General features: G+C 36.9%; 2 protein-coding genes across 9 annotated transcripts in view; one reads left to right on the top strand and one right to left on the bottom strand.

Moving 5' to 3' along the window:
* The window catches only part of GOLGB1 (golgin B1), a 93,929-nt gene extending 68,803 nt beyond the window's left edge, over positions 1–25,126 (bottom strand). For 4 of the 8 annotated variants that reach the window (XM_033403333.2, XM_033403335.2, XM_033403334.2 and 1 more), the window contains exons 1-5: positions 24,871–25,117; positions 6,077–6,171; positions 4,684–4,836; positions 4,339–4,491; positions 1,687–1,815 (exon numbers count right to left, since the gene is read on the bottom strand). In XM_033403333.2, coding sequence (XP_033259224.1) covers positions 1,687–1,815; positions 4,339–4,491; positions 4,684–4,836; positions 6,077–6,169 — 528 coding nt within the window. In that variant the 5' untranslated portion in view covers positions 6,170–6,171; positions 24,871–25,117. Of the gene's footprint in view, positions 1–1,686; positions 1,816–4,338; positions 4,492–4,683; positions 4,837–6,076; positions 6,172–24,870 lie in introns of all 8 variants that reach the window. The other 4 variants (XM_033403328.2, XM_033403329.2, XR_007477525.1 and 1 more) reach the window with 3 other exon arrangements.
* The window catches only part of SLC15A2 (solute carrier family 15 member 2), a 779,020-nt gene that overhangs the window by 596,608 nt on the left and 156,208 nt on the right, over positions 1–26,204 (top strand). The gene's annotated exons all lie outside the window — the stretch shown is intronic.

Here is a 26,204-nt window from a genome sequence, read left to right as displayed (position 1 = left end):
CTGATATGTTTTTCAAAGTCAAATTAACGATTCTAAATAATTAACCAGTTTCTAAACGTGGATGCAAATATTAAAGGAAAATGATGTTTCAGCACTCAGTTCAGTTATTAGAAAGTTTCTATTTATGTATGGAACAACTTGAGTATATGAATCTATTTTCTCAACTGGAAATTTTATGAAATCTAAACACAGATGAAGTATTTCCAATGAAAATTTAGCATCCAAATTGATATATAATATAAAATACACACCAAATTTCAGACTTAGTGCAGAAAAAAGATTATAAATTTACACAAAAATAATTTTATATTAATGTTAAAAGTATATTTTTAATAAATTGAACTAAATGAAATATATTGTTAAAATTAAGTTTACCTGTTTCTTCTTTACCTTTTGTAATGTAGCTGCTAAAAAATTTAAAATTATACACATGACCCATATTATATTACTACTGAGCCAATTTGGTATAGACCAGAGTGAAGGGCAGGAAGAAGAAAGCCAGGAAATCTCAGAAATCCACCTGCCTTATCTTTGAACACAACACAAAAACAACAAAAGAAAAAAGTCTGTTAAATAAAAAAAGTTTTCCTGAATCAAGCCTCCTTCTAAAAGTTTAGGAAAATTAATTTCACACAAAAATAAGAAACGTAAAATGATCAAGGTCAAATCCCATCCAAAGTTATTATTAAAAAAAAGAAAACTAAGAAGCAGGTGAGAAAAGCATACGATAGGCATGCTCAAAAAACAAATCGAGTATGGATACCAAAGGGGGAAGTGGGGATGGGATGGATTGTGAGATTGGGATTGACATATATACACTACTATGTATAAAATAGCTAACTAATGAGAACCGACTGTATAGCGTAGGGAACTCTACTCAGTGCTCTGTGGTGACCTAAATGGGAAGGAAATCCAAAAAAGAGGGGATATAAGTATACATATAGCTTATTCACTTTGCTGTAGAAACTAACACTACACTGTAAAGCAACTATACTCCAATAAAAGTAATTAATTTTTAAAAAATCAAAATTGCAATTTATTTCAACAGGTGTTAAAAAAATTAAGAAAATTATACAAGACATGAAAGAATAAAATTAAAAAATGAGAATCAGAAAAACTCAGAAATGAGGTGACAGAATTCAGGAAAACTTTGATTCTTCTGAATCAAAATGAATTCTGAAAATTCATTTCAGAAAAGAACACAAAACAAGAAGGAACACAAAAGTAAATAAACATAGAATGCCTTAAATAAGAAAAAAAAAGAAGAAACTTTTGAAAATGAAGAGGTAAAAAGGAACCAAAAGTGACAAAATGGAAGATAATCAAAGATAGAACATATGGATAATAGAAGTCCCCAAAGAAGAAAACAGACTAAATACTACAGCTATATAATTCAAGAAAACTCTTGTGAAATAAAAATGTGCAAAACCAAATATTGAAAAAGCATACTGGGTATCTACAAATACCAACCATGGATGACAAACACCAATGCACAGTCTAGTAAAATTACTAGACTTAGTGGGGAAGGAAGGAAGGGAGGGAAGAGAAGGAAAAGGAAAAAGGAAGGAAGGAAATTGATAGATTCATAGACAAATATTATAGAACTAATGTTATTAGTCATATAACAATCCATTGGGCTTTAGTGATTTGTTAACTTAATGATTATGAGGTGACTTATACCACTACCTGTGTAGCTTGCTCTGCCTGTGCCTGGCTAAGCTGGGCTTGCAAACTGCTAATTAGTTCCTCCTTCTCCTGGAGTTCATGTTTTATCTTTTCTACTTCCATCTCTTCTTCTGTAGAACTCTTGTCATGCTGAAAACACAGGAGATAAAGTCATTTAAATAAAAGAATCTAATTTGCCCTATACAGCCATTTGATTATAGTGTTATCCAACTGATGGGAGCAAAAAATAACACCTGACCTAACAACAAGGAAGGAATCTTAGAGTTTTCCAGTTTCAGTATGGCCAAGTAGTTCCTATTAAAACCATCCTCCCTCAGATAACCACTATAAACTGGACAATATAGAAAAACAGCTATCTGAAAATGCTGGAGAGCAACCAAAAGCAGGAAGATACCAGAGGGGAGTCAATACTTGGAAGAAATGGCACCATGTTTCCCATTTTTATAGTTTTTAGTCTGAGGACAAAACCAGTCAGTGACATACAGGACTAAAACGTAACAGAAAACTCAGTCTCACTGCCTTGAAGAACAAGAGGACAGAATTCAGGAAAACACAGCTGCTAAGTGAGGGGCAAAGCATCATAAAAGAGACAGTGGCAGGAAGGGGGGAGGAATTCAAATATTTCAATAATCTATTTTTTCCCAAAATCTCTTCCTTCGACTGAACCAGATTCTACCTCCCATCTGAAGTCACCACCAGCCCCTAGCCCCCAAAATGAACCTAGCCTGCTTATTGGAACCACACAGAATAATTTTACACTTTCTTCCACATAATAGTCAAGTATCTGAGGATTGCCATCATTTCTTCAACTACGCTTTCCAGAGACTATCAAGCTCTGTCATGGGTATACAATAGTTAAAGAGCTGCTGTGACTGATTGCTGGAACTTAGAAATCATTTAATCCAATGCTTTTATTTAAAACAGAGGAAGGAAATGAAGCTACAAGATGATAATTTGTTTAAGGTCTCAGAGCTTTAAAAAAAAAAAGAAGGCAGAGTATAAAATGGATGATTTAAAAATCTAACAACATAGCAAAGGGAAAAGTTAAAAGAAACAAAGCTACATGGGGAGAGACAGGTTGGTGCTACCACAGCCAGGGGGAAGAAAGAATAATGAGAGGAAAAAAACAAAAAGTAAGAAAAGAAGAATCAAAATGAATACATTAGTTGAGAAGAGTAAGAGAAGCTTCTAAAATAAGCTTTGAGAAGTTAAATAAGGCTATCAATTAAGGAAAAGTAATATCTTCTGAGCATTACACCCAGGAAGGAAAGACGAACCACAGTACTAGTGAGCTAACTAGTGACCCCAAAGGTTGTGCCTAGAGAATTGATTAAAATCTCATTTCCCAAGAACTAAAATCATTGTGAATAAGAATACCAGTGGGTCAAAAACTAAAACAGGATGAAATCTATGAAAAAATTAAAAGGTTTCTTATGTAGAGTTACATCTAAGCCAACTGGTAATGTGTACTGTGATGTGCTGGCCTCTCTGTATTCTATACCAAACTCTCCAAACAACTGAAGTTTCTTGTTCTCTAACTAGCTGGCTGAATGTGAATATTTGGGGTTTAACCATAGAGGAAAGGTAATAATAACAAGTATTAGGACAATGCTCTATTCCTCAAAAGGCATAGGCACTTTCCTCACTCCTCTCTCCATCCCCAACCTTGAACGTTTTTGTTGGTGGCAGGCATAAACCTACAAAGCATCACTTAGAGGAGCCCAAAGTAATCTAGCTCATTAAGCCACAATGCATGAAACTTTAATATACTATTATGTGGCCATAAAGACAAAGAATATTCTGTATCAAGTCACTGAACTAAAGAATTTCAGAGGTGGGAGAAACCTTAGAGTTCACCTAGTTTAATCTTCTAACTAAAGATAAAACTCCTCCAAAAGCTATGTGCCTCTCCTACTTAAATGCCTCAATTTAATTTTTTTTCTTCCTGTTAGCCTTTTTAACTCCCTGAAAGTCTAGGTCACAACTAATATTTAATTTCCATATGTTCTGTTGGCCTTTTATTCTGTGTTTGGCCCACAGCCCAGCTAGACTGCAAGCTCAAAAAGAAAGGACAGTATTGGGGACTTCCCTGGTGGTCCAGTGGCTAAGACACTGAGCTCACAATGGAGGGGGCCTGGGTTCGATCCCTGGTCAGGGAACTAGATCCCACATGTCACAACTAAGAGTTTGCATGCCACAACTAAAGATCCTGCATGCCGCAAATAAAAGATCCCACATGCCACAACGAAGATCCCATGTGCTGCAACTAAGACCCAGCACAGCCAAATAAATAAATAAAATTTTTTTTTTTAAAAAAGGACTGCACTGGGCTTCCCTGGTGGCGCAGTGGTTGAGAGTCCGCCTGCCGATGCAGGGGACACGGGTTCGTGCCCTGGTCTGGGAAGATCCCACATGCCGTGGAGCGGCCAGGCCCGTGAGCCATGGCCGCTGAGCCTGCGCATCTGGAGCCTGTGCTCCGCAATGGGAGAGGCCACAACAGTGAGAGGCCCGCGTACCGCAAGAAAAAAAAAAAAAGGACTGCATTTAGTGCTGTATTACTTTAGCTTCATAAATTTTTGTGATTAGTGAAGATCTGCTATAATGAGAGCCTTTTTCTACTCAGAAAATGTGTATTATACCCAGTCACCATACCTTGGAGAGTTGCTCCTCTGACTGAGGTTCTGTGGACAGAACAGTCCCTCCTTGTGCCTTCATCTCTTCTATGTGTTTATTCAAAGAAGTTAATTTGGCCTTAGCATGAAGTTTTAGTTTTTTAATTTTGTTATCAGCAGCTTTTCTTTCTTCCTGTCAGAGAACAATGATGGTAAATACACAAATGCTTATTCATCACTTATCCAGCATATAACAAGTTATTCTCAGTAGGCATCGTCTTGGACTAGTAGGGAAATCAGATTCTCTAATAATCTAAGTGAAGAAAAAAATCAAAGTGACTGTTATGTCTTTTATCAAGTGCTTGGCAAGGAAGGACAATGGTACCTGTAGAATTTCATCCTTCTGCTGTAGTTGAGCATCCTTCTGTCCAATGATTTCTTTTAGTTCCTGCACCAACTGCTCTGCATAAGCCAGGCGCTCCAGAACATCCTCTTGTGTTCTATCATTAAATTCCATGTCAGATTCTTGGGGTAATTCCTGGTATTTAGACAAAAAGTTGCCAATTTACAAGGGAAAAGGTATCAGCTTCCAAACAGGAGGTCCTTCATTGTAACTTTATCTTATGTCTTGTCCAACTCATATCCTTACTTAAGAAATCTTTCCAAGGAGATGAGAACCCAGGGGCAGGGTATGGGTTGGAGGAAAGGAGGAGCCTTAGTTGTCAAGAATGGGGCTTGGCTTATGTAAATCTTGTAGCCTAGTGGTAAAATTCCCGGGGACTGAATGCCCTGGGCTGTGGAAGTCCTCCAGAGATGTTGGTTGGATATTATTATAAGAGTTGTTTGGAGGGGCTGAGAGTTGTGGAAAAGGAGGGCGTGTGGAGGATGGTGGAGGGTGGAGGAGGGGGAATGCGTAGGGAGGGGGAGCAAAGTGAGCATGTGTGTACACTGTAAGGCGTCTAAGGCTGTGCAGGGATGGACAGGGACACGCTCATACTTACCTGGCAGAGGAAATAAAAATTTAAAAAATTTTAAATTTTAAAAAGAAATCTTTCCAATAATAACTACCTAATATTAGTTATTACCCAATATTATTATTAACCAATAATTATTATCATAGCCATTGCAATATATATTAAGTATTTTGTAAATGTTAACTATTTTACAAACATTATCTCATTTACAGTCTTATCATACTAATTTTACCAAAGAGAAAAATAAAGGGAAGCAAAGATCACAAAACATTTAGTGGAAGAGCTCAAAATTTAAAATTAAGAGAGTAGTTGAATAAAATTCTCTTAATCACCAGGGAATACTGCTTGTCTTTCAAGAAAGTGAAAGGACTTTTTTTGAGTCCTATGTGACCTTCAAAAAATACAATACAGACTATAAGAGAAGTGATAGATGAATTTACAATAGCAAACAGATGGTCTGAAACCCAAAAGGTGCTCCAGTTCCACCATTTGTTGTTTCAAACCTTTCCTATGAAACAGGAATACATATCTGAGGAGTTAAAATAATCTAGCACTAAGTAAGCCCCAGGGGGACAAATGAGGACAATCTTTCTAATCTCATCCAGGACTTGATTCCCATTACTGTGTCTCACAGGCTACAAACTTACAGGAAAAGGATAATTTACAAAGTCTCAATATTTTTCTTAATCTTCTCTTCCACCTAGCACAAGGAAGGCTGCTCACACCCTTCTACCTTAAATTCTTGTCCTCAGAAGAACACGGAACATATTTCTCATTAGTTTAATTCAGAACAGAGCTACTCACAGGTTCTAAGGAAGCCGTCATATTCTCATCAGTTTCATCTCCTGATAATTCATGCAAAACAACATTTGCTAATCCTGACAATCGGCTCAGCATTTCTGCAAGAAAAGAAAACATAAGAATCAGTCAGATACATGCTTCTCCTATGATGGTAACTATCATTTATAAGTTAAATAAGAAAACTGTGCATGTGATATATATTAGACACAGACTACATCAGGATGATGTCTTTAAAAAGGCATTTCAGTATGTACACTGTAGTCAAACACTGTTCTTTTCAGTGACAACTACACAGAGATTTTAATCACCATCACTAATGTTTTAAAAATGAAATACATAATTGTTTAGTGGAAAATAATACACCTTACAGGTTATCTTTAATGCCTTTTCTTTCATCATAATTTCATTGGCAAACATGGAGTTCTAACTATTCCTTCCCCTGCCAGACTATTATTCACTTCTGATCTGTCATATACACCCCATAGTTCAGCAAAATTTTTCTTTTTTTTTTTTTTGCGGTACGCGGGCCTCTCACTGTTGTGGCCTCTCCCGTTGCGGAGCACAGGCTCCGGATGCGCAGGCTCAGCGGCCATGGCTCACGGGCCCAGCCGCGGGGCATGTGGGATCTTCCCAGACCGGGGCACGAACCCATGTCTCCTGCATCGGCAGGCGGACTCTCAACTACTGCGCCACCAGGGAAGCCCAAAATTTTTCTTTTTTATGTGTCTCATGAACCTGTTCTTTCAGGAAGCTTTCTCAGTAAACCATGTGGTTTCACTAAAATTTAAATGTAATCCTTGTTCAAAACATATAGCATTAAATGCATACATTAGAAAAAAAGGAAGAATGACTAAAATCAGTAACCTATGCTTCTTCTGTAGGAAATTTGAAAAAGAAGAGCAAATCAAAACAAATTTAAGCAGAAAAAAGAAAATTAATATTAGGGCAGAAATTAATAAAATTGAAAATAGAAAAATAAAGAAAATCGGCAAAACTAAAAGTTGATTCTTTGAAAACATGAATAAAATACATAAAGCTTGGTCAGACTGACAAACAAAAAGAGAGAAGACACAAATTGTCAATATCAGATATGAAACAGGAGAGAGACATCACTACTGACCTACCATACATTAAAAAGTAATAAAGGAACACTACAAATAACTCTATACCCATAAATTCATCAACATAGATGAAACAGGCCAATTCCTTGAAAGATAACAAGCCACCAAAACTCACTCAACTCACCTGAATACACACACACACACACACACACACACACACACACTCACACACATGCAAGCACACATACCATTTCTCTCTCTCTTCCTTTTTCCTTCATTATTTATTTAATCATTCATTCAGATCAGTGTCACTTGCTAGTCCATAAACTCCTTAAACGTGAGAATATTAATGTTTTGATAGGAAAAATCAAAATAAACTGGATTATCATAGCATTATTATAAGCAATTATGCTGAGTGACAAAATATTATTCGGCTTTTAAAATCCTCAGCAGGAAGAAATGTAAAAGCTATTGCACAAAATAAGCACTTGAATAAAACTAGTCTCTGCTATAGTTTTCTTCCACTCAGTAACAGTGTTTAGGGCAGCCATGGTCATTAATTAAGAAATGGCAAGACCTTTGTTTCTATAACAGGTTACTTAGATAAGCAGCATATAGCATTTGGAAAAGACGTGTGAAACAGGAAAGGAAGAGAAAACCACTAGGAGGGCAACATAGGACCATATAAAATTACATATATAATTACTGAAAGGGAAACACAAAGTCATATATAAGTGCATAGCGACATAATAATCAGTCACTCATCAGGTTATGAGACTCACAACTACAGTCAGCTAAAAAACAAACAAAACTCACCAGGACACAGACTCTAAACTTTCTTTTTAGCTCTAGACATTCAATTTTCTATAGTAATCATTAAAGAAGGAAATGAACACTATAACTAAAGAGTCTTTTTTAGGCACAGAAATGTGTACTAATCAAATAGTCATAACAGAACCTAACATATCAAGCAGAAGCACTTTATCTTCAAATTTTTCAGACTATGTTGGGAATAAGCAAAAGGAAAGAAAAAAAAACAACCGATAGGACTCTGAGAAGATGGTAATAGCAGATAGCATAGCTTTTGGATCTTCCTAAATTCCCACATAAAAACAGACAAAGCAATTAGATAACAAAATTAAAAACCCATGGACAGCCTTTACCAAAACGAACAAGCAAACAAATAAAATGAGGCAAAGTTTCCCACAAACTCCAAAATAAACATGGATATAGAAAAAACACCAAAAGCCACAAGATCTGTGTATCACTGTTGTCCATGCAGGAGGAATAAAGTGAAGCAAAGGGTAGCAGAATGTGCCATTCACTCCAAAATATGTCACTTGGCAGAAGGATTATTTTGGGCTAAAGCACTTGAAAAACAGCAGGTACAAGTAGGGTGTGCTGATCTCCCATTTTTCTCCCTGAAAGGAAGAGATAAAACACCCATATGGAAGATGTTCTCTCTCTACCAGGAAGAAAAGTAATATTGTTGTCTCCAGGGATGGGAGCTGAAGCCAAAAGAAATCTGTAAAAACAAACCTTGTAAACTAACACTTATCTCCCAAGTCATTGCTCTATGATTAATGACCTCCTTCTGTTGTCTCATTTTCACAATTTACTACTGTTTGACCAACTCATTGTACAGATGTTAGATTCTAACTGCTTCTTTGGGTCTTCATTTCCTTATAAGGGCTCCCATGCCACATAAAGCTGATATTAAATAAATTTGTATGCTTTTCTCCTGTTAATCTTTCCTATATCAATTTAATTCTCAGACCTAGCCAAAAACCCTTAGAGAACAGAGGCAAAATTTTATCTCCCCTATAGAAACTGTAAGAGCACAACAGACCTAATACCAAGAGAACCACAAAAAATCCAGTGGGTATTCACTGGAAAATGTGTCCAGCCAATTCAAGAACAGTAGTTGGAAAAGGGAAATGCATCCCCACTCCAACAACAGGTAAGTACAAGAAACCTGCAAGGTCTGAAGTGGCTAAGGCAGCGCAGGCCACATTAATTCTCCAACCGATGAGCCAGGGATCTTTTTCAGAATAGGGCCTCCACTGAGGAGAATTTTCTGAGAAAAATTTGAAAATTAAGTCCTTACCTTTCAATAATTACTTTAAAAGTAAATGGATTAAATTTTCCAATCAAAAGACATCGTGGCTGAATGGATTAAAAGAACAAGATCCAACTATATGCTGTCCACAAGAGACTCACTTGATCTCTAATGATAACACACAGGCTGAAAGTGAAGGGATAGAAAAAGATATGCCATGAAAATAGTAACCAAAAGAAAGCAGGGGTAGCTGTACTTATAACAGACAAAAAAGACTTCAAGTAAAAAACTGACCAAGAGACAGAGAAGGTGTTTATATAATGACAGGGGAGATCAATTATTACATAACAGGATATGAACTTGTAAGTCTATAACAGGATATAACACTTGTGAATATATATGCACCCAAAATTAAAGCACCTAATTATATTTAGCAAATTTTAACAGAATTGAAGGGAGAAACAGGTAGCAATACAATAACAGTAGGAGACTTCAATATCCCACTTTCAACAATGGATAGATCATCCAGACACAAAAGCAATAAGGAAACACTGGACTTGAACAACACGTTATACAGAAAAGACCTAACAAACATATATAGAGCATTCCATCCAACAGCAGTAGAACATGCACTTTTTTCGAGTGCATATGTAACATTCTTTAGGATAGATCATATGTTGGACCACAAAACAAGTCTTAACAATCTTAAGAAGACTGAAATCACATTGAGTATCATTTCTTAACACAATGGCATGAAACTAGAAATCAATAACAAGAGGAAAAATTGAAAATTCACAAACGTGAAAATTAACACACTCTGAAAAAACAACAGGTCAAAGAAGAAATCAAAAGGAAAATCAAAAACTATCTTGAGGCAGATGAAAATGAAAACATGACATATCAAAACTTATGGGATGTAGGTCTAAGAGGGAAGTTTTTTTGTTTGTTTTTTTATTATTATTATTTTAACATCTTTACTGGAGTATAATTGCTTTACAATGGTGTGGTATTTTCTGCTTTAAAACAAAGTGAATCAGCTATACATATACATATAACACCATATCTCTTCCCTCTTGCGTCTCCCTCCCATCCTCCCCATCCCACCGCTCTAGGTGGTCACAAAGCCCCAAGCTGATCTCCCTGTGCTATGTGGCTGCTTTCCACTAGCTATCTATTTTACGTTTGGTAGTGTATGTATGTCCATGCCACTCTCTCACTTCATCCCAGCTTACCCTACCCCCTCCCCGTGTCCTCAAGTCCATTTTCTATGTCTGCGTCTTTATTCCTGTCCTGCCCCTAGGTTCTTCAGAACCTTTTTTTTTTTTTTTAGATTCCATATATATGTGTTAGCATACAGAATTTGTTTTTCTCTTTCTGACTTACTTCATTCTGTATGACAGACTCTAGGTCCATCCATCTCACTACAAATAACTCAATTTCATTTCTTTTTATGGCTGAGTATTATCCCATTGTATATATGTGCCACATCTTCTTTATCCATTCATCTGTCAATGGACACTTAGGTTGCTTCCATGTCCTGGCTCTTGTAAACAGAGATGCAATGAACATTGTGGTATATGACTCTTTTTGAATTATGGTTTTCTCAGGGTATATGCCCAGTAGTGGGATTGCTGGGTTGTATGGTAGTTCTACTTTTAGTTTTTTAAGGAACCTCCATACTGTTCTCCATAGTGGCTGTATCAATTTACATTCCTACCAGCAGTGCAAGAGGGTTCCCTTTGCTCCACACCCTCTCCAGCATTTATTGTTTGTAGATTTTTAAATGATGGTCATTCTGACTGGTGTGAGGTGACACCTCATTGTAGTTTTGATTTGCATTTCTCTAATGATCAGTGATGTTGAGCATCCTTTCATGTGTTTGTTGGCAGTCTGTATATCTTCTTTGGAGAAATGTCTGTTTAGGTCTTCTGCCCATTTTTGGATTGGGTTGTTTGTTTTTTTGTTATGGAGCTGCATGAGCTGCTTGTAAATTCTGGAGATTAATCCTTTGTCAGTTGCTTCATTTGCAAATATTTTCTCCCATTCTGAGGGTTGTCTTTTGGTCTTGTTTATGGTTTCCTTTGCTGTGCAAAAGCTTTGAAGTTTCATTAGGTCCCATTTGTTTATTTTTGTTTTTATTTCCATTTCTCTAGGAGGTGGGTCAGAAAGGATCTTGCTGTGATTTATGTCATAGAGTGTTCTGCCTATGTTTTCCTCTAAGAGTTTGATAGTTTCTGGCCTTACATTTAGGTCTTTAATCCATTTTGAGCCTATTTTTGTGTATGGTGTTAGGGAGTGATCTAATCTCATATTTTTACATGTACCTGTCCAGTTTTCCCAGCACCACTTATTGAAGAGGCTGTCCTTTGTCCACTGGACATTCCTGCCACCTTTATCAAAGATAAGGTGTCCATATGTGCGTGAGTTTATCTCTGGGCTTTCTATCCTGTTCCATTGATCTATCTTTCTGTTTTTGTGTCAGTACCATACTGTCTTGATTACTGTAGCTTTTTAGTATAGTCTGAAGTCAGGGAGCCTGATTCCTCCAGCTCCATTTTTCATTCTCAAGATTGCTTTGGCTATTCAGGGTCTTTTGTGTTTCCATACAAATTGTGAAATTTTTTGTTCTAGTTCTGTGAAAAATGCCAGTGGTAGTTTGATAGGGATTGCATTGAATCTATAGATTGCTTTGGGTAGTAGTCATTTTCACAATGTTGATTCTTCCAATCCAAGAACATGGTATATCTCTCCATCTATTTGTATCATCTTTAATTTCTTTCATCAGTGTCTTATAATTTTCTGCATACAGGTCTTTTGTCTCCTTAGGTAGGTTTATTCCTAGATATTTTATTCTTTTTGTTGCAACGGTAAATGGGAGTGTTTTCTTGATTTCACTTTCAGATTTTTCACCATTAGTATATAGGAATGCCAGAGATTTCTGTGCATTAATTTTGTATCCTGCTACTTTACCAAATTCATTGATTAGCTCTAGTAGTTTTCTGGTAGCATCTTTAGGGTTCTCTATGTATAGGATCATGTCATCTGCAAACAGTGACAGCTTTACTTCTTCTTTTCCGATTTGGATTCCTTTTATTTCTTTTTCTTCTCTGATTGCTGTGGCTAAAACTTCCAAAATTATGTTGAATAAGAGTCGTGAGAGTGGACAACCTTGTCTTGTTCCTGATCTTAGAGGAAATGGTTTCAGTTTTTCACCACTGAGAATGATGTTGGCTGTGGGTTTGTCATATATGGCATTTATTATGTTTAGGTAAGTTCCCTAAGAGGGAATTTTATAGCAACAAATGCCAACCTTTAAGAAAAGAAATATCTCAAATAAACAACGTAACTTTACACCTTAAGGAACTAGAAAAAGAAGAACAAACTAAGCTGAAAGTTAGCAGAAGGAAGGAAATAACCAAGATCAGAGCAGAAATAAATGAACTGAAGAGTATAAAAATAATAGAAAAGATTGATGAAACTAAGTGATTTTCTATAAAGATAAAATTGACAAACTGTTAGGTATATCAACTAAGAAAGAAAGGAGAAAATTCAGATAAAAGTATATGTGAAAGAAAAAGAGGGGCTCTCCTGGTGGCACAGTGGTTAAGAATCCACCTGCCAATGCAGGAAGAACCCACATGCAGTGAAGCAACTAAGCCCATGTGCCACAACTACTGAAGCCTGAGCGCCTAGAGCCCATGCTCCACAACAAGAGAAACCACCACAATGAGAAGCCCATGCACCACAATGAAGAGTAGCCCCCACTTGCCGCAACTAGAGAAAGCCCGCACACAGCAACAAAGACCCAACACAGCCAAAAATAAATACATAAAGAAAAGACAGTAAGATGGATATCACAGAAATACAAAGGATCATAAGAGACTACAATATACAATTATATGCCAAAAAATTGGATAACCTTGAAGAAATGGATAAATTTCTAGAAACACACAACCTACCAAGACTCATTCATGAAGAAATAGAAAATCTGAAGAGACCAATAACAGTAAGAAATGGTAATCAAAAACCTCTTAACAAAGAAATGTCCAGGACCTGGTGGCTTCACTGGTGAATTCTACCAAATGTTTAAAGAAGAATTAATGCCAATCCTTTTCAAACTCTTCCCAAAAATCAAAGAGGAGGGAACACTTTCAAATTCACCTTACAAGACTAGCGTTACCTGACAATGAATCCATACGAGGACACTACAGGAAGAGAAAATTACAGCCCTATGTCCCTGATGAACATAGATGCAAAAATTCTCAACAAAATACTAAAAGATCAAATTCAGCTTCACACTAGCAGGACCATACACCATGATCAGGTAGAATTTATTCCTTGGATACAAGGATGGTTCAACATCCACAAATCAATTAATGTGATACACCACATCAACAAAATGATGGATAAATATCATAAAATCATCTGAATAGATGCAGGAAAAGCATTTGACAAAATCCAACACTCTTTCATGATAAAAACTGAACAAGTTAGATACAGATGGGATGTACCTCAACATAATAAGTTTATATACGACAAGACCACAGCTAACATCATACTCAATGGTGAAAAGCTGAAAGCTTTTCCTCTAAGATCAGAAACAAGACAAGGATGCCTATTCTCACCACTTCTACTCAGTATAGTACTGGAATTCCTAGGGAGAGTATTTAGGCAAGAAAAATAAATAAAAGCCATCCAAATCAGAAAGAAAGAAGTAAAATTGTCTCTGCAGAAGACATGATCTTACAAAGAGAAAACTCTAAAGAATCCACGAAAAGGCTGTTAAAACTAATAAATGAACTCAGTAAAGTCAAAGGATACAAAATCAGTATACAAAAGTTATTGTTTTTATACACTAACAATGAGCTAGCCAAAAAAATAATTAAGAAAACAAAACAAAACAAAACAAACAAAAAAAAGAAAACAACCCCATGTTTAATAGCACCAAAAATAATAATAAAGTACTTAGGAATAAATTTAACGAAGGAGGTGAAAGATATGTGCACTGAAAACTATAAAACATTGGTGAAAGAGATTAAAGAAGACACAAATAAATACAACGATATCCTGTGTTCATGGATTAGAAGAGTTAATATTGTTAAAATGTACCTACCACTCAAAGCAATGTACAGAGTCAGCACAATCCTTATCAAAACTCCACTGGCTTTTTTCACAGAAATAGAAAAAAAAATCCTAAAATCATATAGAACCACAAAAGACCCTGAAAGGCCAAAGCAAGGAAGATCAATTCATCATCAAAGAAGGTGCCAAGTATAGACAACGAGTAAAGGACAGTCTATTCAATAAATGGTATTGGGAAAACTGGATATCCACATGCAGAAGAATAAAATTGGACCCTTATCTGACACCACATACAAAAATTAACTCCAACTTGGTTAAAAACTCGAACATAAGACCTGAACTGTAAAACTAGTGGAAGAAACACAGAAAAAAGGCTTCTCGACATTCGTGTGGGCAATTATTTCTTGGCTATGATCCCAAAAGTGCAGACAACAAAAGCAAAAATAGAAAAATGAGATTCCATCAAACTAAAAAGCTTCTGCATAGCAAAGGAAACAATGAAGAGACAAACTACGGAATGGAAGAAAATATTTGGAAACCACACACCTGATAAAGGATTAATATCCAAAATATATAAGTAACTCTAACAACTTAATAGCAAGAAAACAAATAACCCAATTTTTTAAATGGGCAAAGGATTTAGATAGACACTTCTCAAAAGAAGACATACAAATGGTCAACAGGTATATGATAAATGCTCAACATCACTAATCATCAAGAGAATGCAAATCAAAATCACAACATCACCTCACACCTGTTAGAAAGGCTATTATCAAAAAGACGAAAGATAACAAGTGTTGGCCAGGATGTGGAGAAAAAGGCATGCTTGAACACTGTTGGTGGGAATGTAAACTGGCATGGCCATTATGAAAAACATATGGAGGTTCTACAAAAAACTAAAAATAGAACTACCATCTGATCCAGCAATTCCACTTCTGGGTATATACCTAAAGGAAATGAAATTAGTATCTTGAGGAGATATCTGCACTCCCATGTTCACTGCAGCATTATTCACAACAGCTAAATTACACAATCAACCTAAGTGTCCACTGACAAATGGATAAAGAAAATGTATACAGTATATACACACAATGGAATATTATTCAGTCCTAAAAAAATAAGGAAATCCTGCCATTTGTGAAAACATAGATGAACCTAGAGGACATTATGCGGAATGAAATAAGCCAGGTACAGAAAGACAAGTACTGCATGATCTCATCTATATATGGAATCTAAAAAAGTCAAACTCAAGGAAGCAGAGAGTAGAATAGTGATTGCCAGGTAGTAGAGGATAGGGGAAATGGGGAGATATTTGTTAAAGGGTACAAAATTTCAATTATGCCAGATGAATAATGTCTGGGAATCTAATGTACAGCATGGTGACTACAGGCAGTTTGCTAAGAGAGTAGATTTTAAATATTCTCACCTCCAAAAAAAAAAGGTAACTACATAAGATGATAAATATATTAATTAGCTTGACTGTGGTAATCATTTAACAATGTATACATATATCAATACATCACTAACACCTTAAATATATATATTTTTGTCAATTACACCTCAAAGAAGCTTAAAAAAATGATTAATATCTACTTCCAATATTGACACCTACTTAACAAAAATTAACGGGTAAGTATTAATTGCTAAATGAATGTAGAGCACCTAACAGTACAGCAGAGCACAAACCATAGGTATATGACAGAAATGTGTATCATATTTACTTTTACAAAAGAAAAATTAAACTTTGATATTCTTACCATTTTCTATGATGCAAACTTTGGTGAACACACACACATAGGTATATATGTGATTTCTTCATATGAATTAAAACAAATAAATTTATCAATTATCCCCCAACAAAAATAGAAAAACCCAGAAATGAAGCAGAAACACAAGAAATAATTTAAAATTAAAAAAATATTTTGGAAATAAAGATGAAACTAAAGGGAATAAGTATACGAATAATCACAACAAAGATTGCCTTAAAAAAAAAGAAAGTTGAAATGAAGGATAATTTTAAAAATCAAAAAGAAATTCGCCATAAATTAAACATGTAACTACTTTGTGACCCAGTAATTTTACTCCTAGGCATTTATCTCAGAGCAATGAAAACTTAAATTCACCCATAAACCTATACATGAATGTTCTTAGCAGCTTTAGTTTTAAGTACCCCAAACTGGAATCAGCAAGGATGTCCTTCAGCAAGTAAATGGTTAAATAAACTATGGTACAGGCATAGCTCGTTTTATTGAGCTTTGCTTTATTGTACTTTGCAGATATTGATTGCATTTTTTACAAATTGAAGGTTTGTGGCAACTCTGTGTTGAGCCAGTCTACTGGTACCATTTTTCCTATAGCACTTGCTCACTTCATATCTCTCTGTGTCACATTTTGTTAACTCTCGCACTATTTCAAGCCTTTTCACTATTCTTATATTTATGGTGGTCTGTGATCTTTGATGTTATTGTAATTGTTGTGGGGCACCATGAACCACACCCTTATCAGGTGGTGAACTTAATCAATAAATGCTGTATGTGTCCTAACTGCTCCACCCACCAGCCGTTCCCGCCTCTCCCTCTCCTTGGGCTTCCCTATTCCCCGAGACACAACAGTATGGAAATTAGGCCAATTAATAATCCTACAATGGCTTCTAAGTGTTCAAGTGAAAGGAGGAGTCACACGTTTCTCACTTTAAATCAAAAGCTAGGAGTGATTAAGCTTAGTGAGGAAGGGAGGTCAAAAGCCCAGAGAGGACGAAAGGCCTCTTGCGCTAAACAGCCATGTTGTCATTGCAAAGGAAAATTTCTTGAAGGAAATTAAAAGTGCTACTCCAGTGAACTCACAATGATAATAAAGCAAAAGAGCCTTATTGCTGATGTGGAGAAAGTTTCAGTGGTCTAGATAGAAGATCAAATCAGCTACAACATTCCCTTAAGCCAAACCCTAACCCAGAGCAAGGCCCTAACTCCCTTCAATTCTGTGAAGGCTGAGAGAGGTGAGGAATCTGCAGAAGAAAAGTTTGAAGTTAGCAGAGGTTGGTTCATGAGGTTGAAACAAGGTGAAACAGCAAGTGCTGATGTAGAAGCTGTAGCAAGTTATCTAGAAGATCTAGCTAAGATAATTAGTGAAGGTGGCTACACTAAACAACAGATTCTCAGCGTAGACAAAACAGCCTCCTATTGGAAGAAGATGCCATCTAGGATTTTCATAGCTAGCGAGAAGTTAATGCCTGGCTTCAAAGCTCAAAGGACAGTCTGACTCTCTTGTTAGGGGTTAATGCAGCTGGAGACTAAGTTGAAGCCAATGCTCATTTACCATCCTGAAAATCCTAGGGCTCTTAAGAATGATGTTAAATCTACTCTGCCTGTGCTCTATAAATGGAAAAACAAAGTCTGGATAACAGCACGTCTGTTTACAACATGGTTTACTGAATATTTAAGCCCACTGTTGAGACCTACTGCTCAGAAAAAAAGCTCCTGGTTATCCAAGAGCTCTCATGGAAATGTATAATGAGATTAATGTTGTTTTCATGCCTGCTAACAAAACACCCATTCTGCAACCCAAATTCTTTTTGAAATTACCCAGGAGTAATTTCAATTCTCAAGTCTTATTACTTAAGAAATACATTCCCTAAGGCTATAGCTGTCATAGATTCCTCTGATGGATTTGGGCAAAGTAAACTGAAAACCTTCTGGAAAGGACTGACCATTCTAGATTCTGCTAAGAACATTCATGCTTCACGAAAAAAGGTAAAAATATTAACATTAACAGGAGTTTGGGAGAAGTCAAGCCCAACCCTCACTGATGACCTCTGAGAGGTTCAAGACTTTGGTGGAAGAAGTAACTGCAGATGTGGTGGAAACAGCAAGAGAACTAGAATTAAAAGTAGAGGCTGAAGATGTGACTGAATTGCTGCAATCTAAGGATAAATCTTTAAAGGATGAGGAGTTACTCCTTCTAGATGAACAAAGAAAGTGGTTTCTTGAGATGGAATCTACTCCTGGTGAAGATGCTACAAAGACTGTTGAAATGACAGCAAAGCATTTAGAATATTACATAAACTTAGTTAACAGAGTAGCGGCAGGTTTGAGAGGATCAACTCCAATTTTCAAAGAAATTCTACTGTGGGTAAAATGCTATCAAACAGCACTGCATGTTACAGAGAATTTGTTCATGAAAGGAAGAGTTAATCGATGCAGCAAACTTCAATGTTGTCTTATTTTTAAAAACTGCCACAACCATTCCAACTTTCAGCAACTACCACCCTGATCAGTCAGCAGCCATGAACATCAAGGCAAGATCCTGTATCTACCAGCAAAAAGATTACAACTTGCTGAAGACTCAGATGGTAGCATTTTTCATGATAAAGCACTTTTTAATTAAGGTATGTATATTTTTTAGACATAATGCTATTTCACACTTAAAAGACTACAATATAGTGTAAATGTAATTTTTATATGCACTGGGAAACCAAAAAATTTGTGTGACTCACTTTATTGTGATATTAGCTTTATTGCAGTGGTCTGGAACTGAACCCACAATATCTCCAAGGTATGCCTGTACATACATACCATGGCATACTACATAGCAATAAACAGGAACAAGCTACTGATACACCTAACAATTTAGATGAATGAATCTCCAGGAAATCATGCTGAATGAAAAAGAAAAAGCCAGTTCCAAAAGGTTACATGCTATATAATTCCACATTTACAGAATATTTTGAAATGACAAAATTTTAGAAATGGAGGACAGATGAATGGTTACCAGTGCTTAGGGAGAAGCTGAAGGTGAGAGGGTAGGAGGTGGTTATAATTATAAAACGGCAACACAAGGTATCCTTGTGGTGTTAGAACTGTTCAATATCTTAATTATGGTGGTGGATACAGAAACCTACACATAGGTGATAAAATTTTATAGAACTTAACATACATGTATACAAATAAAATTGGGGAATGTATTATCAGCATCCTGGTTGTGATATTATACAATAGTTTTCTAAAATGTTACCACTGAAGGAAACTGAACAACGCATACAAGGTTTCTCTCTATATTATTTATTAGAATTGCATGTGAATCCACAATTACCTCAATTTAAAAAATAAAAAGATTAAACTAAATGTGATATCTTACGATAATACCGTGGAACAGAAAAAGGACATCAATGGAGAAATGAGTAAAATCCAAAGTATGGAGTTTAGTTAATAGTAACGCATCAGTGTTGATTTCTTAGTTTTGACAAATGCACTTTTCCACTGTAACATGCTAACATTAGAGAATACTGGGTGAGAGATATACTGAATTCTGAACTATCTTTGCATATTTTCTATAGTAAATTTAATATTGTTCCTAATGCTTTGTTTCTCTTAAAAAATTCAAAGAAATAAATAGTAAAGAAGGAATCAAGAGAAAGTGATAAATATTGCAGATAAGCAATGAGGATAATAGGATCCCCGAAAAAGAAAACCAAAGCAAAGGTACAGAACAAACGCAAAAAACAAAAGCCAAGAGCACTTATCTGAAATTTTAAAAGATCTGAAGTTACATACTGAAAGAAGCCACCAGATACCTGAGAATATCAACCCAGAATGACCAACAAGACATTCTAGTAAAATTAATGGACTTAAAAGAATTCTTTGAGGTTTAGGCTGAAATGTGACTTACAAGCAAAAAAAAAAAAAAGACTATGGTCAGACTTTTCAACAGCAATGCTTTGCCAGAAAAAAAAATGGAGTTACAGACTTGAGATATTTAAGGAAAGAAAATGTGAGCTAAGGATTTTATTTTCAGAAAAAATGACCTTCAGATATAAAGAGCACAGACAGAATGTTACAAACTTGCAAGAAAATTAATGAAAAATTTTCCCAGGAGCCTTTCCTAAGGCATCTATTAGAGAAAAAGCTTGAGATAACCAAAATGACTAACGAAACATCATCATAAGGACTGGTGTGAGCACTAAATATATTACTCATAGAACTACGACTGGGATGGAGACAGCATAGTATTTAATGATTATATGCTCTGACAACATATAGGGCTCCAATTTTTAAAAAATGGGGAAAATGTAAATAGCACATACAAAAAAAAACTTATAAAAATTTTAACAACCAAAATTGGCGGTGTTCATTATCAGTATTATTATTCCTTAACTATTATATGTGCCCTGTGGAATTAAATGAGTAATTATGGGCATAGTAATTCTATCATACAGTCATTATGAAAAAAGGAGATAGACATATAACACAAAAGAAATTAAGAACCCCAAAATAAAAACTAATCTTGAATTTGAATCAAAAGTACCAGTATGAACCTATAAGGTATTTTACCTTAGCACATATATTTTCCTAGCTCTGTGCATTGAAAAAAAACTATGACAAACTGAGAAGCAATAAGTATTTCTAGTCTTGAAATACTATTCCCCGTTAAAAAAAAATTTTTTTTTAATAGGAGGGCTTCTTAGAGAAATGGCTGATTTCAATTCTGAAGCAGGAAATGGTACAAAATGAGCCTGAAACATTTTTTCATACAAAATAGCAAGGAAGCTAACAAAGACTAACATAGAGTCATGTCAAAAGGATCCAGGAGACAAACTGAAGAAGTTCCCACAGGCCAAAGGAACAACTGAGTTTCTAATAAGATTATGAATTAAATTGCAACAGATATTTAAATCCACCAAAAATGTTTAAATTCACAAGTTCATAATAATAATAAACTGGTCATCATCTGAACTAAGTATCATGAAAACTAGGTAAGTACAAGGATTTATCTTGTCTTTTCTATTTGGACTTTGCCTTATGACTCCATGATGCAAGAGTGATTTCTATAGCTGTTGACATTAAAGGAATAACATGGAAGTGTAAAAGGATGGGCACCTCAGGCACAGTTAGGGTCTTTAGGTAGCTCAGAGGTTGGGAATCTGAGGGCAAGAGAGCCACTAAGTAGCCATGCTTAAGCTAAACGAAGAAAGATGGATCTCTGCCTCTGAAAGGCTCACTGTAGGATAGAAATGGGCAAATGCACATATAAAAATTAGTAAAGGGGAAAACATATAGTAATAAATTAATGTAAGGAATATCTGTGACTACTGGACAAGCAATGCTCTTGCTGTTGTTTTATAAAGCGCCAGAATCATGAATAGCAATTTGGGAAAAGAATAAAATAAAGAGCTTCATGCCAAGGTCAGGGTTCAATAAAACATTCAGGCAAATAAAACAATCCCTCAGAGTCAATGCTGGCCACACCTTCTATAAATTCTGCCACAGGATCTCAACACTTCTGTGTTGAGGTGGCATTTAGAATTCCATGAGTCTTATTTTCTCAGTATTCACTGCTAATTGTTTTCAAAATATCTACTTGGTGTGGAGCATTATGCTAAGAACCACAAAAATATAAAAAGAAATATAAGGCATGCCCCAACCACAGAGAACCTAGTACAAAATGCATGGGAAAATAAAGTAACTGAAGACAGTGAGCACATGCCTATGACTACATGCATACGCACCACTTGCTTTGGAATTTAAATCACATTTTCCCACAGAAACAACAACACAGAAAATGGTTGTATTTCCGTATCAGTCCTCAAACTCACTCAATGCATGTTTAGCTGAGCCTCAGTAGTTTTCCTTAATTCTAAGTGATCCTCAACCAGTTTGAGAAGCTGATAGGAAATGGTGCTATATAGCTGGGAAAAGCATATGCAATACTATGATATAATTTTACAGTTAGAAAATGGAAAACCAGTTTTCATAACACAAAAAAACTTGTTTTTATTAAACAAATTTAGCAGTAAACGGTATCTATAACTTACATACACAGTACTATGTACTAAATACTACTCCAATTGCTTTACATATAATAACTTATTTATCCTCATCATTTTATTTTTAAAACAACTCCAAGGAGGAGTTCTATCAATATCCCTAGTATTAAAGTGTGTAAGGCATAGGGAAGTTAAGTAATCTTCCCAGTCACAGAGCTCGACAAAGCTTCTTTACTGGTAGAGATTCAGAAGATAACCTATTTTCTGAGCAACCTCATCACCCAACATTCTTCACTGGGGCTGAAAATAGTGCTGGAGGCATGAGGGCACTCGTATACTTGTACATACTTACAGTTATATAACCACTAGACTAAAATGAAATGACTCACAGTAGTAGGGCTCTAAAGAATTCCGTATTGTTTATGCCATAGATAGGCTCATTCAAGGGAACAAAGGATATTTGCACATGGATATTCACTACAGCAGTGGTTTTTGTTTGTTTGTTTTTAAGAGAGTTTATTTTTACTTTTTAAAATTTTTGGCCTCGCAGTATGCAGGATCTTAGTTCCTGGACCAGGGATCAAACCCATGCCCCCTGCAGTCGAAGCACAGAGTCTTAACCACTGGACTGCCGGGGAAGTCCCTACAGCAGTGTTTGTGATGACTAATGACTGAAAACAATATCAATGTCCATCAGTAGGGGACAGGCTAAATACATTTTGATATTTCTACAGGGGAATGCTGTACAGCCTTTTAAAAGAATGGGATAGTTTATACTTATGGATATGGGAAAAATACCTTATAGTATAAAGTGGAAAAAAAAAAGGTGTAGAATAGCAGGTATATTACGATTCAACTTGTGTGAGAGAGAAAAGGAGAGGGATATATATTACACATGTGCTTGAATATGATCAGAAATTTTCTTAAGAATAAACAAATTATTTACAGTGCTTACTTCTGGGAAATAGGGAATGGGGAAAAGGATCAGTACATAGAGGAGAAAGAGATTTTTGTTTTTATATTATATCCTTTTGTATTGAATTTACTTTTACCAAAAGCACATACTGCTGATTTTAAATTAGCTTAATTAAAAATGGAGTATTGTAGAGCTTAACATCCTTTCATATAGTGGTTCCTAACAATATACCAGTAGGTAATGATCAGTGATGAGATGTGTCCCAAATAATTTATTTCTAATAGTAGTTAAGCTAGAGAAGTTTATGAATGATTTTTTATAAACAAGAAAAAAATCAACATCCTTTTAATTAATCCACTAATGTAACGGGGATAAAAAGAGAGACTTTAATATTCAAGCAGAGGGAAAAGAGAGTTATATCCTAAAGATGATTATTTTTAGAAGAGGCTGCATCTCAGAGGAATGGAGGTCCTCAATAATAATAATAATAATAAATTAAAATAAAAAGGATTTCCCCAATCTGGAAGTCCTCAGAGATGCAAACACCTTTCTCAAAAAATAAGGAAACATCTTTATGTGATCTCCAGATTGGGGTGGGAGTGTCCCAGAAGATGGGCAAGAATTTATTTTCATCCTTTTAAATATGTATGTTTTTGTATATTTTATAAGTAATATATTTACAGTGTTATTCATACATTATTTGTAATTAAATATACAGTATTTAGAGGATGGTTGCTCAAAAAAAAGTTTTATTGATAGGGCAAGCAATTAAAAATGTTTGGAAACTACTGATGTAGTCCAACAAATTTAATACAGTGAAGAGGAAAGCATTAAATGGCCATTCCATGGTCAAAGGATGAAAAGTAAAAGCTGTGAAACAGTCAGTGTACAACGTCTGCAATTTTTTGACCATTCACAATTATTCTGACCATCCAAATTTAATTACTTCATTCTTCTGAAAAGGCCTCCAGCCTTTCTGCGGGGAGTTCTCCACTGCCATCTTGCACAGAACTGTGAGAGCCTTTAAAAGCTCAGAAAGCTTCCAACTACTTCCAAAAGTGAAAGTACTTATCCAGTGATTTTTAAATATCTCTGCCCCACTCTTAAACTGTCCTCTCCGCACAGACCAACTGGAACTCTTTGAGTAAGTCAGACAAATATATTCCTCATTTGTCGAGGGGCTCATCCTCTGCTTCACACTCCTACGCACCACTCCTGTTACGCAGAATAAACATCCTCCACACCACCAAATCAAGTTCTTTTTCCTCCAAACTCTATTAAGGGTTCCCTTTCCTCTAACTGCCTGACCACCTCTGATTCCTGGGACTTTAGTGCTGATGGGATCGCAAGGATCTTCCCTCTCTCCGAATCTCTCCAGCCACTCATTAGCAGGATCATTCGTCAGGCCCTCGTTTGAGTTACTGTCGCCAATGTTTCTGCGATCTCTGCCCTCAAGACTTTTGGTTTGTCTGGGTCCCGCCTCCCCTTCCCGACACTAAGTTTGTTTAGGGCCTGAGCGCAGGGGCCTGGCAGGTTCTCTCCGACGTCAGCTGTTGCGTACACAGGTCAGCCTGAGCAGGCCGCTCAGGGAACAAGGCCGTCCTGACAGAACCGCCCGGAGCGCCTTTCTCCGTCGCTCCCGGAGGAGAAACGTCCTGGGGATGGGGTAAAGAGTGCATATGTGCCTAGAGGCTGCACAGGGCGACCCCGAAGCCATCCGGCGGGGCCAGCTGGCGGGTGGACGATTAGAACTAGGCCTGGTAGGTGAAGGGAGGCGGACTGAACGGCCGGATCCGGGACTGAATCAGGACGGGGAGGGAATCCGAGTGTGGCTGCTTTGGCAGCCCCGCGGGTCCTGTGGCGGGGGTGACCGTTACAAGGCTCAAGGAAGCGCAGAGTTGGGGAGCGTCCCCCACTCACCTGGAAGAGGCTGTCGCCGGAGGCTCCAGCTGCCCCCCTCCCAAATTTAAGCCACGTCAGCTCGGGAATCCCGTACGCGACACCTACCGCTGCAGCGCCCCGCCAAGGGACTCAACCACTGGCAGTTGGGACGGAAAAGGGGATTAGGCTATGGACCAATCAGGACTTAGCAGCCGGGCGTTACCAGGGAGACCAGGCACGCCTTGTTTGTAACTAACTCATCAACAATGACAGAGACCAATCAACGTCGGGATGTGCTCCGCTTCCTCAAAGAAACAGCCAATGGACTCTGAAGAGTAGAGGAGGGGCGGAGTCAGACGGGAGCAAGGGTTCCGGAAGAAAATCTAGGCAAGAGCCGGAAATGCCGGGAGGGCGGGCGTTCTGGTAAGGTCAGGTGTTGATGGGACGGCCGATTTCTTCTAATTCTTCCGCGGGATTGGCGGTGCCTGACCCAGCTTAGGGCTTGGGGTTTTGCTGAGACACTGCACCCCGGGAAACCAGCTGCCGTTAGGATTGTTGAATGAGCTGTGAAGGGAGTGGGGATGTGGGTTTTGCTCTTAGAGTCATAAAATATTAGAGCCAGAAGGTAGGTGGTCTAATATGACTTTTTCATTTTACTGATGAAAAATGAGAACCAGTTTAAAGTGACTTGCCCAAAGACAAACAGCAACTTACTGATGGAACTTGGGCAAGAACCTGGCGTTTGTATGAAAGGATCAGAGATGTTTCTAAGGACGTGAATGAGAGAGAGAATAGTGAACACTAGGAAATGCGTTTTAGGAAGTGGGGCTTGAACTGGCCCTTAAACAGAGGTTGAGGGTTGAGGGCTTGGGTCCTGGAATGGGAGTCAGTGACTAAGGAAAGGGGGGAAAGTAGCTTACTGTGTACCAGGCACTCAGCCCACTCTATGCATCCTCACCCTAGTGCTTACATAACCCTTTGAGGTTTGAACATCAGTAAGGCCTTTGCTGGCTACCCATCTAAAATTGTAGTCCCCTGTAATCACCGTGTACTGTTCTTAGACCTGGAGATATTGCTGAGACCAAGAAACAAAAGTTCCTGCCCTTTTGAAAATAATAATTTAGTGAGGAGAGAGAAAATAAACAGTTGGCCCTTGGACCACACAAGTGTGAACTGCACGGGTCCACTTATACACTGATTTTTTTTTCAGTAATAAATACTACACTATCTGGCCTGGTTGAACCCGTGAACAGAACCACCTGTAAGGAAGAAACATGTATAGGGAGAACCAACTCCCTAATTTATTCTGGGGTTTACGACTACAGAGGGTCAGTGCTCCTAATTCCCATGTTGTTCAAGGGTCAACTGTAATA

This window comes from Orcinus orca, chromosome 5 (assembly GCF_937001465.1).
Source record: "Orcinus orca chromosome 5, mOrcOrc1.1, whole genome shotgun sequence".
NCBI lineage: Eukaryota > Metazoa > Chordata > Mammalia > Artiodactyla > Delphinidae > Orcinus > Orcinus orca.
Note: the sequence above shows the minus strand (reverse complement) of the source record. Positions and strands in the feature narration are given on the sequence as shown.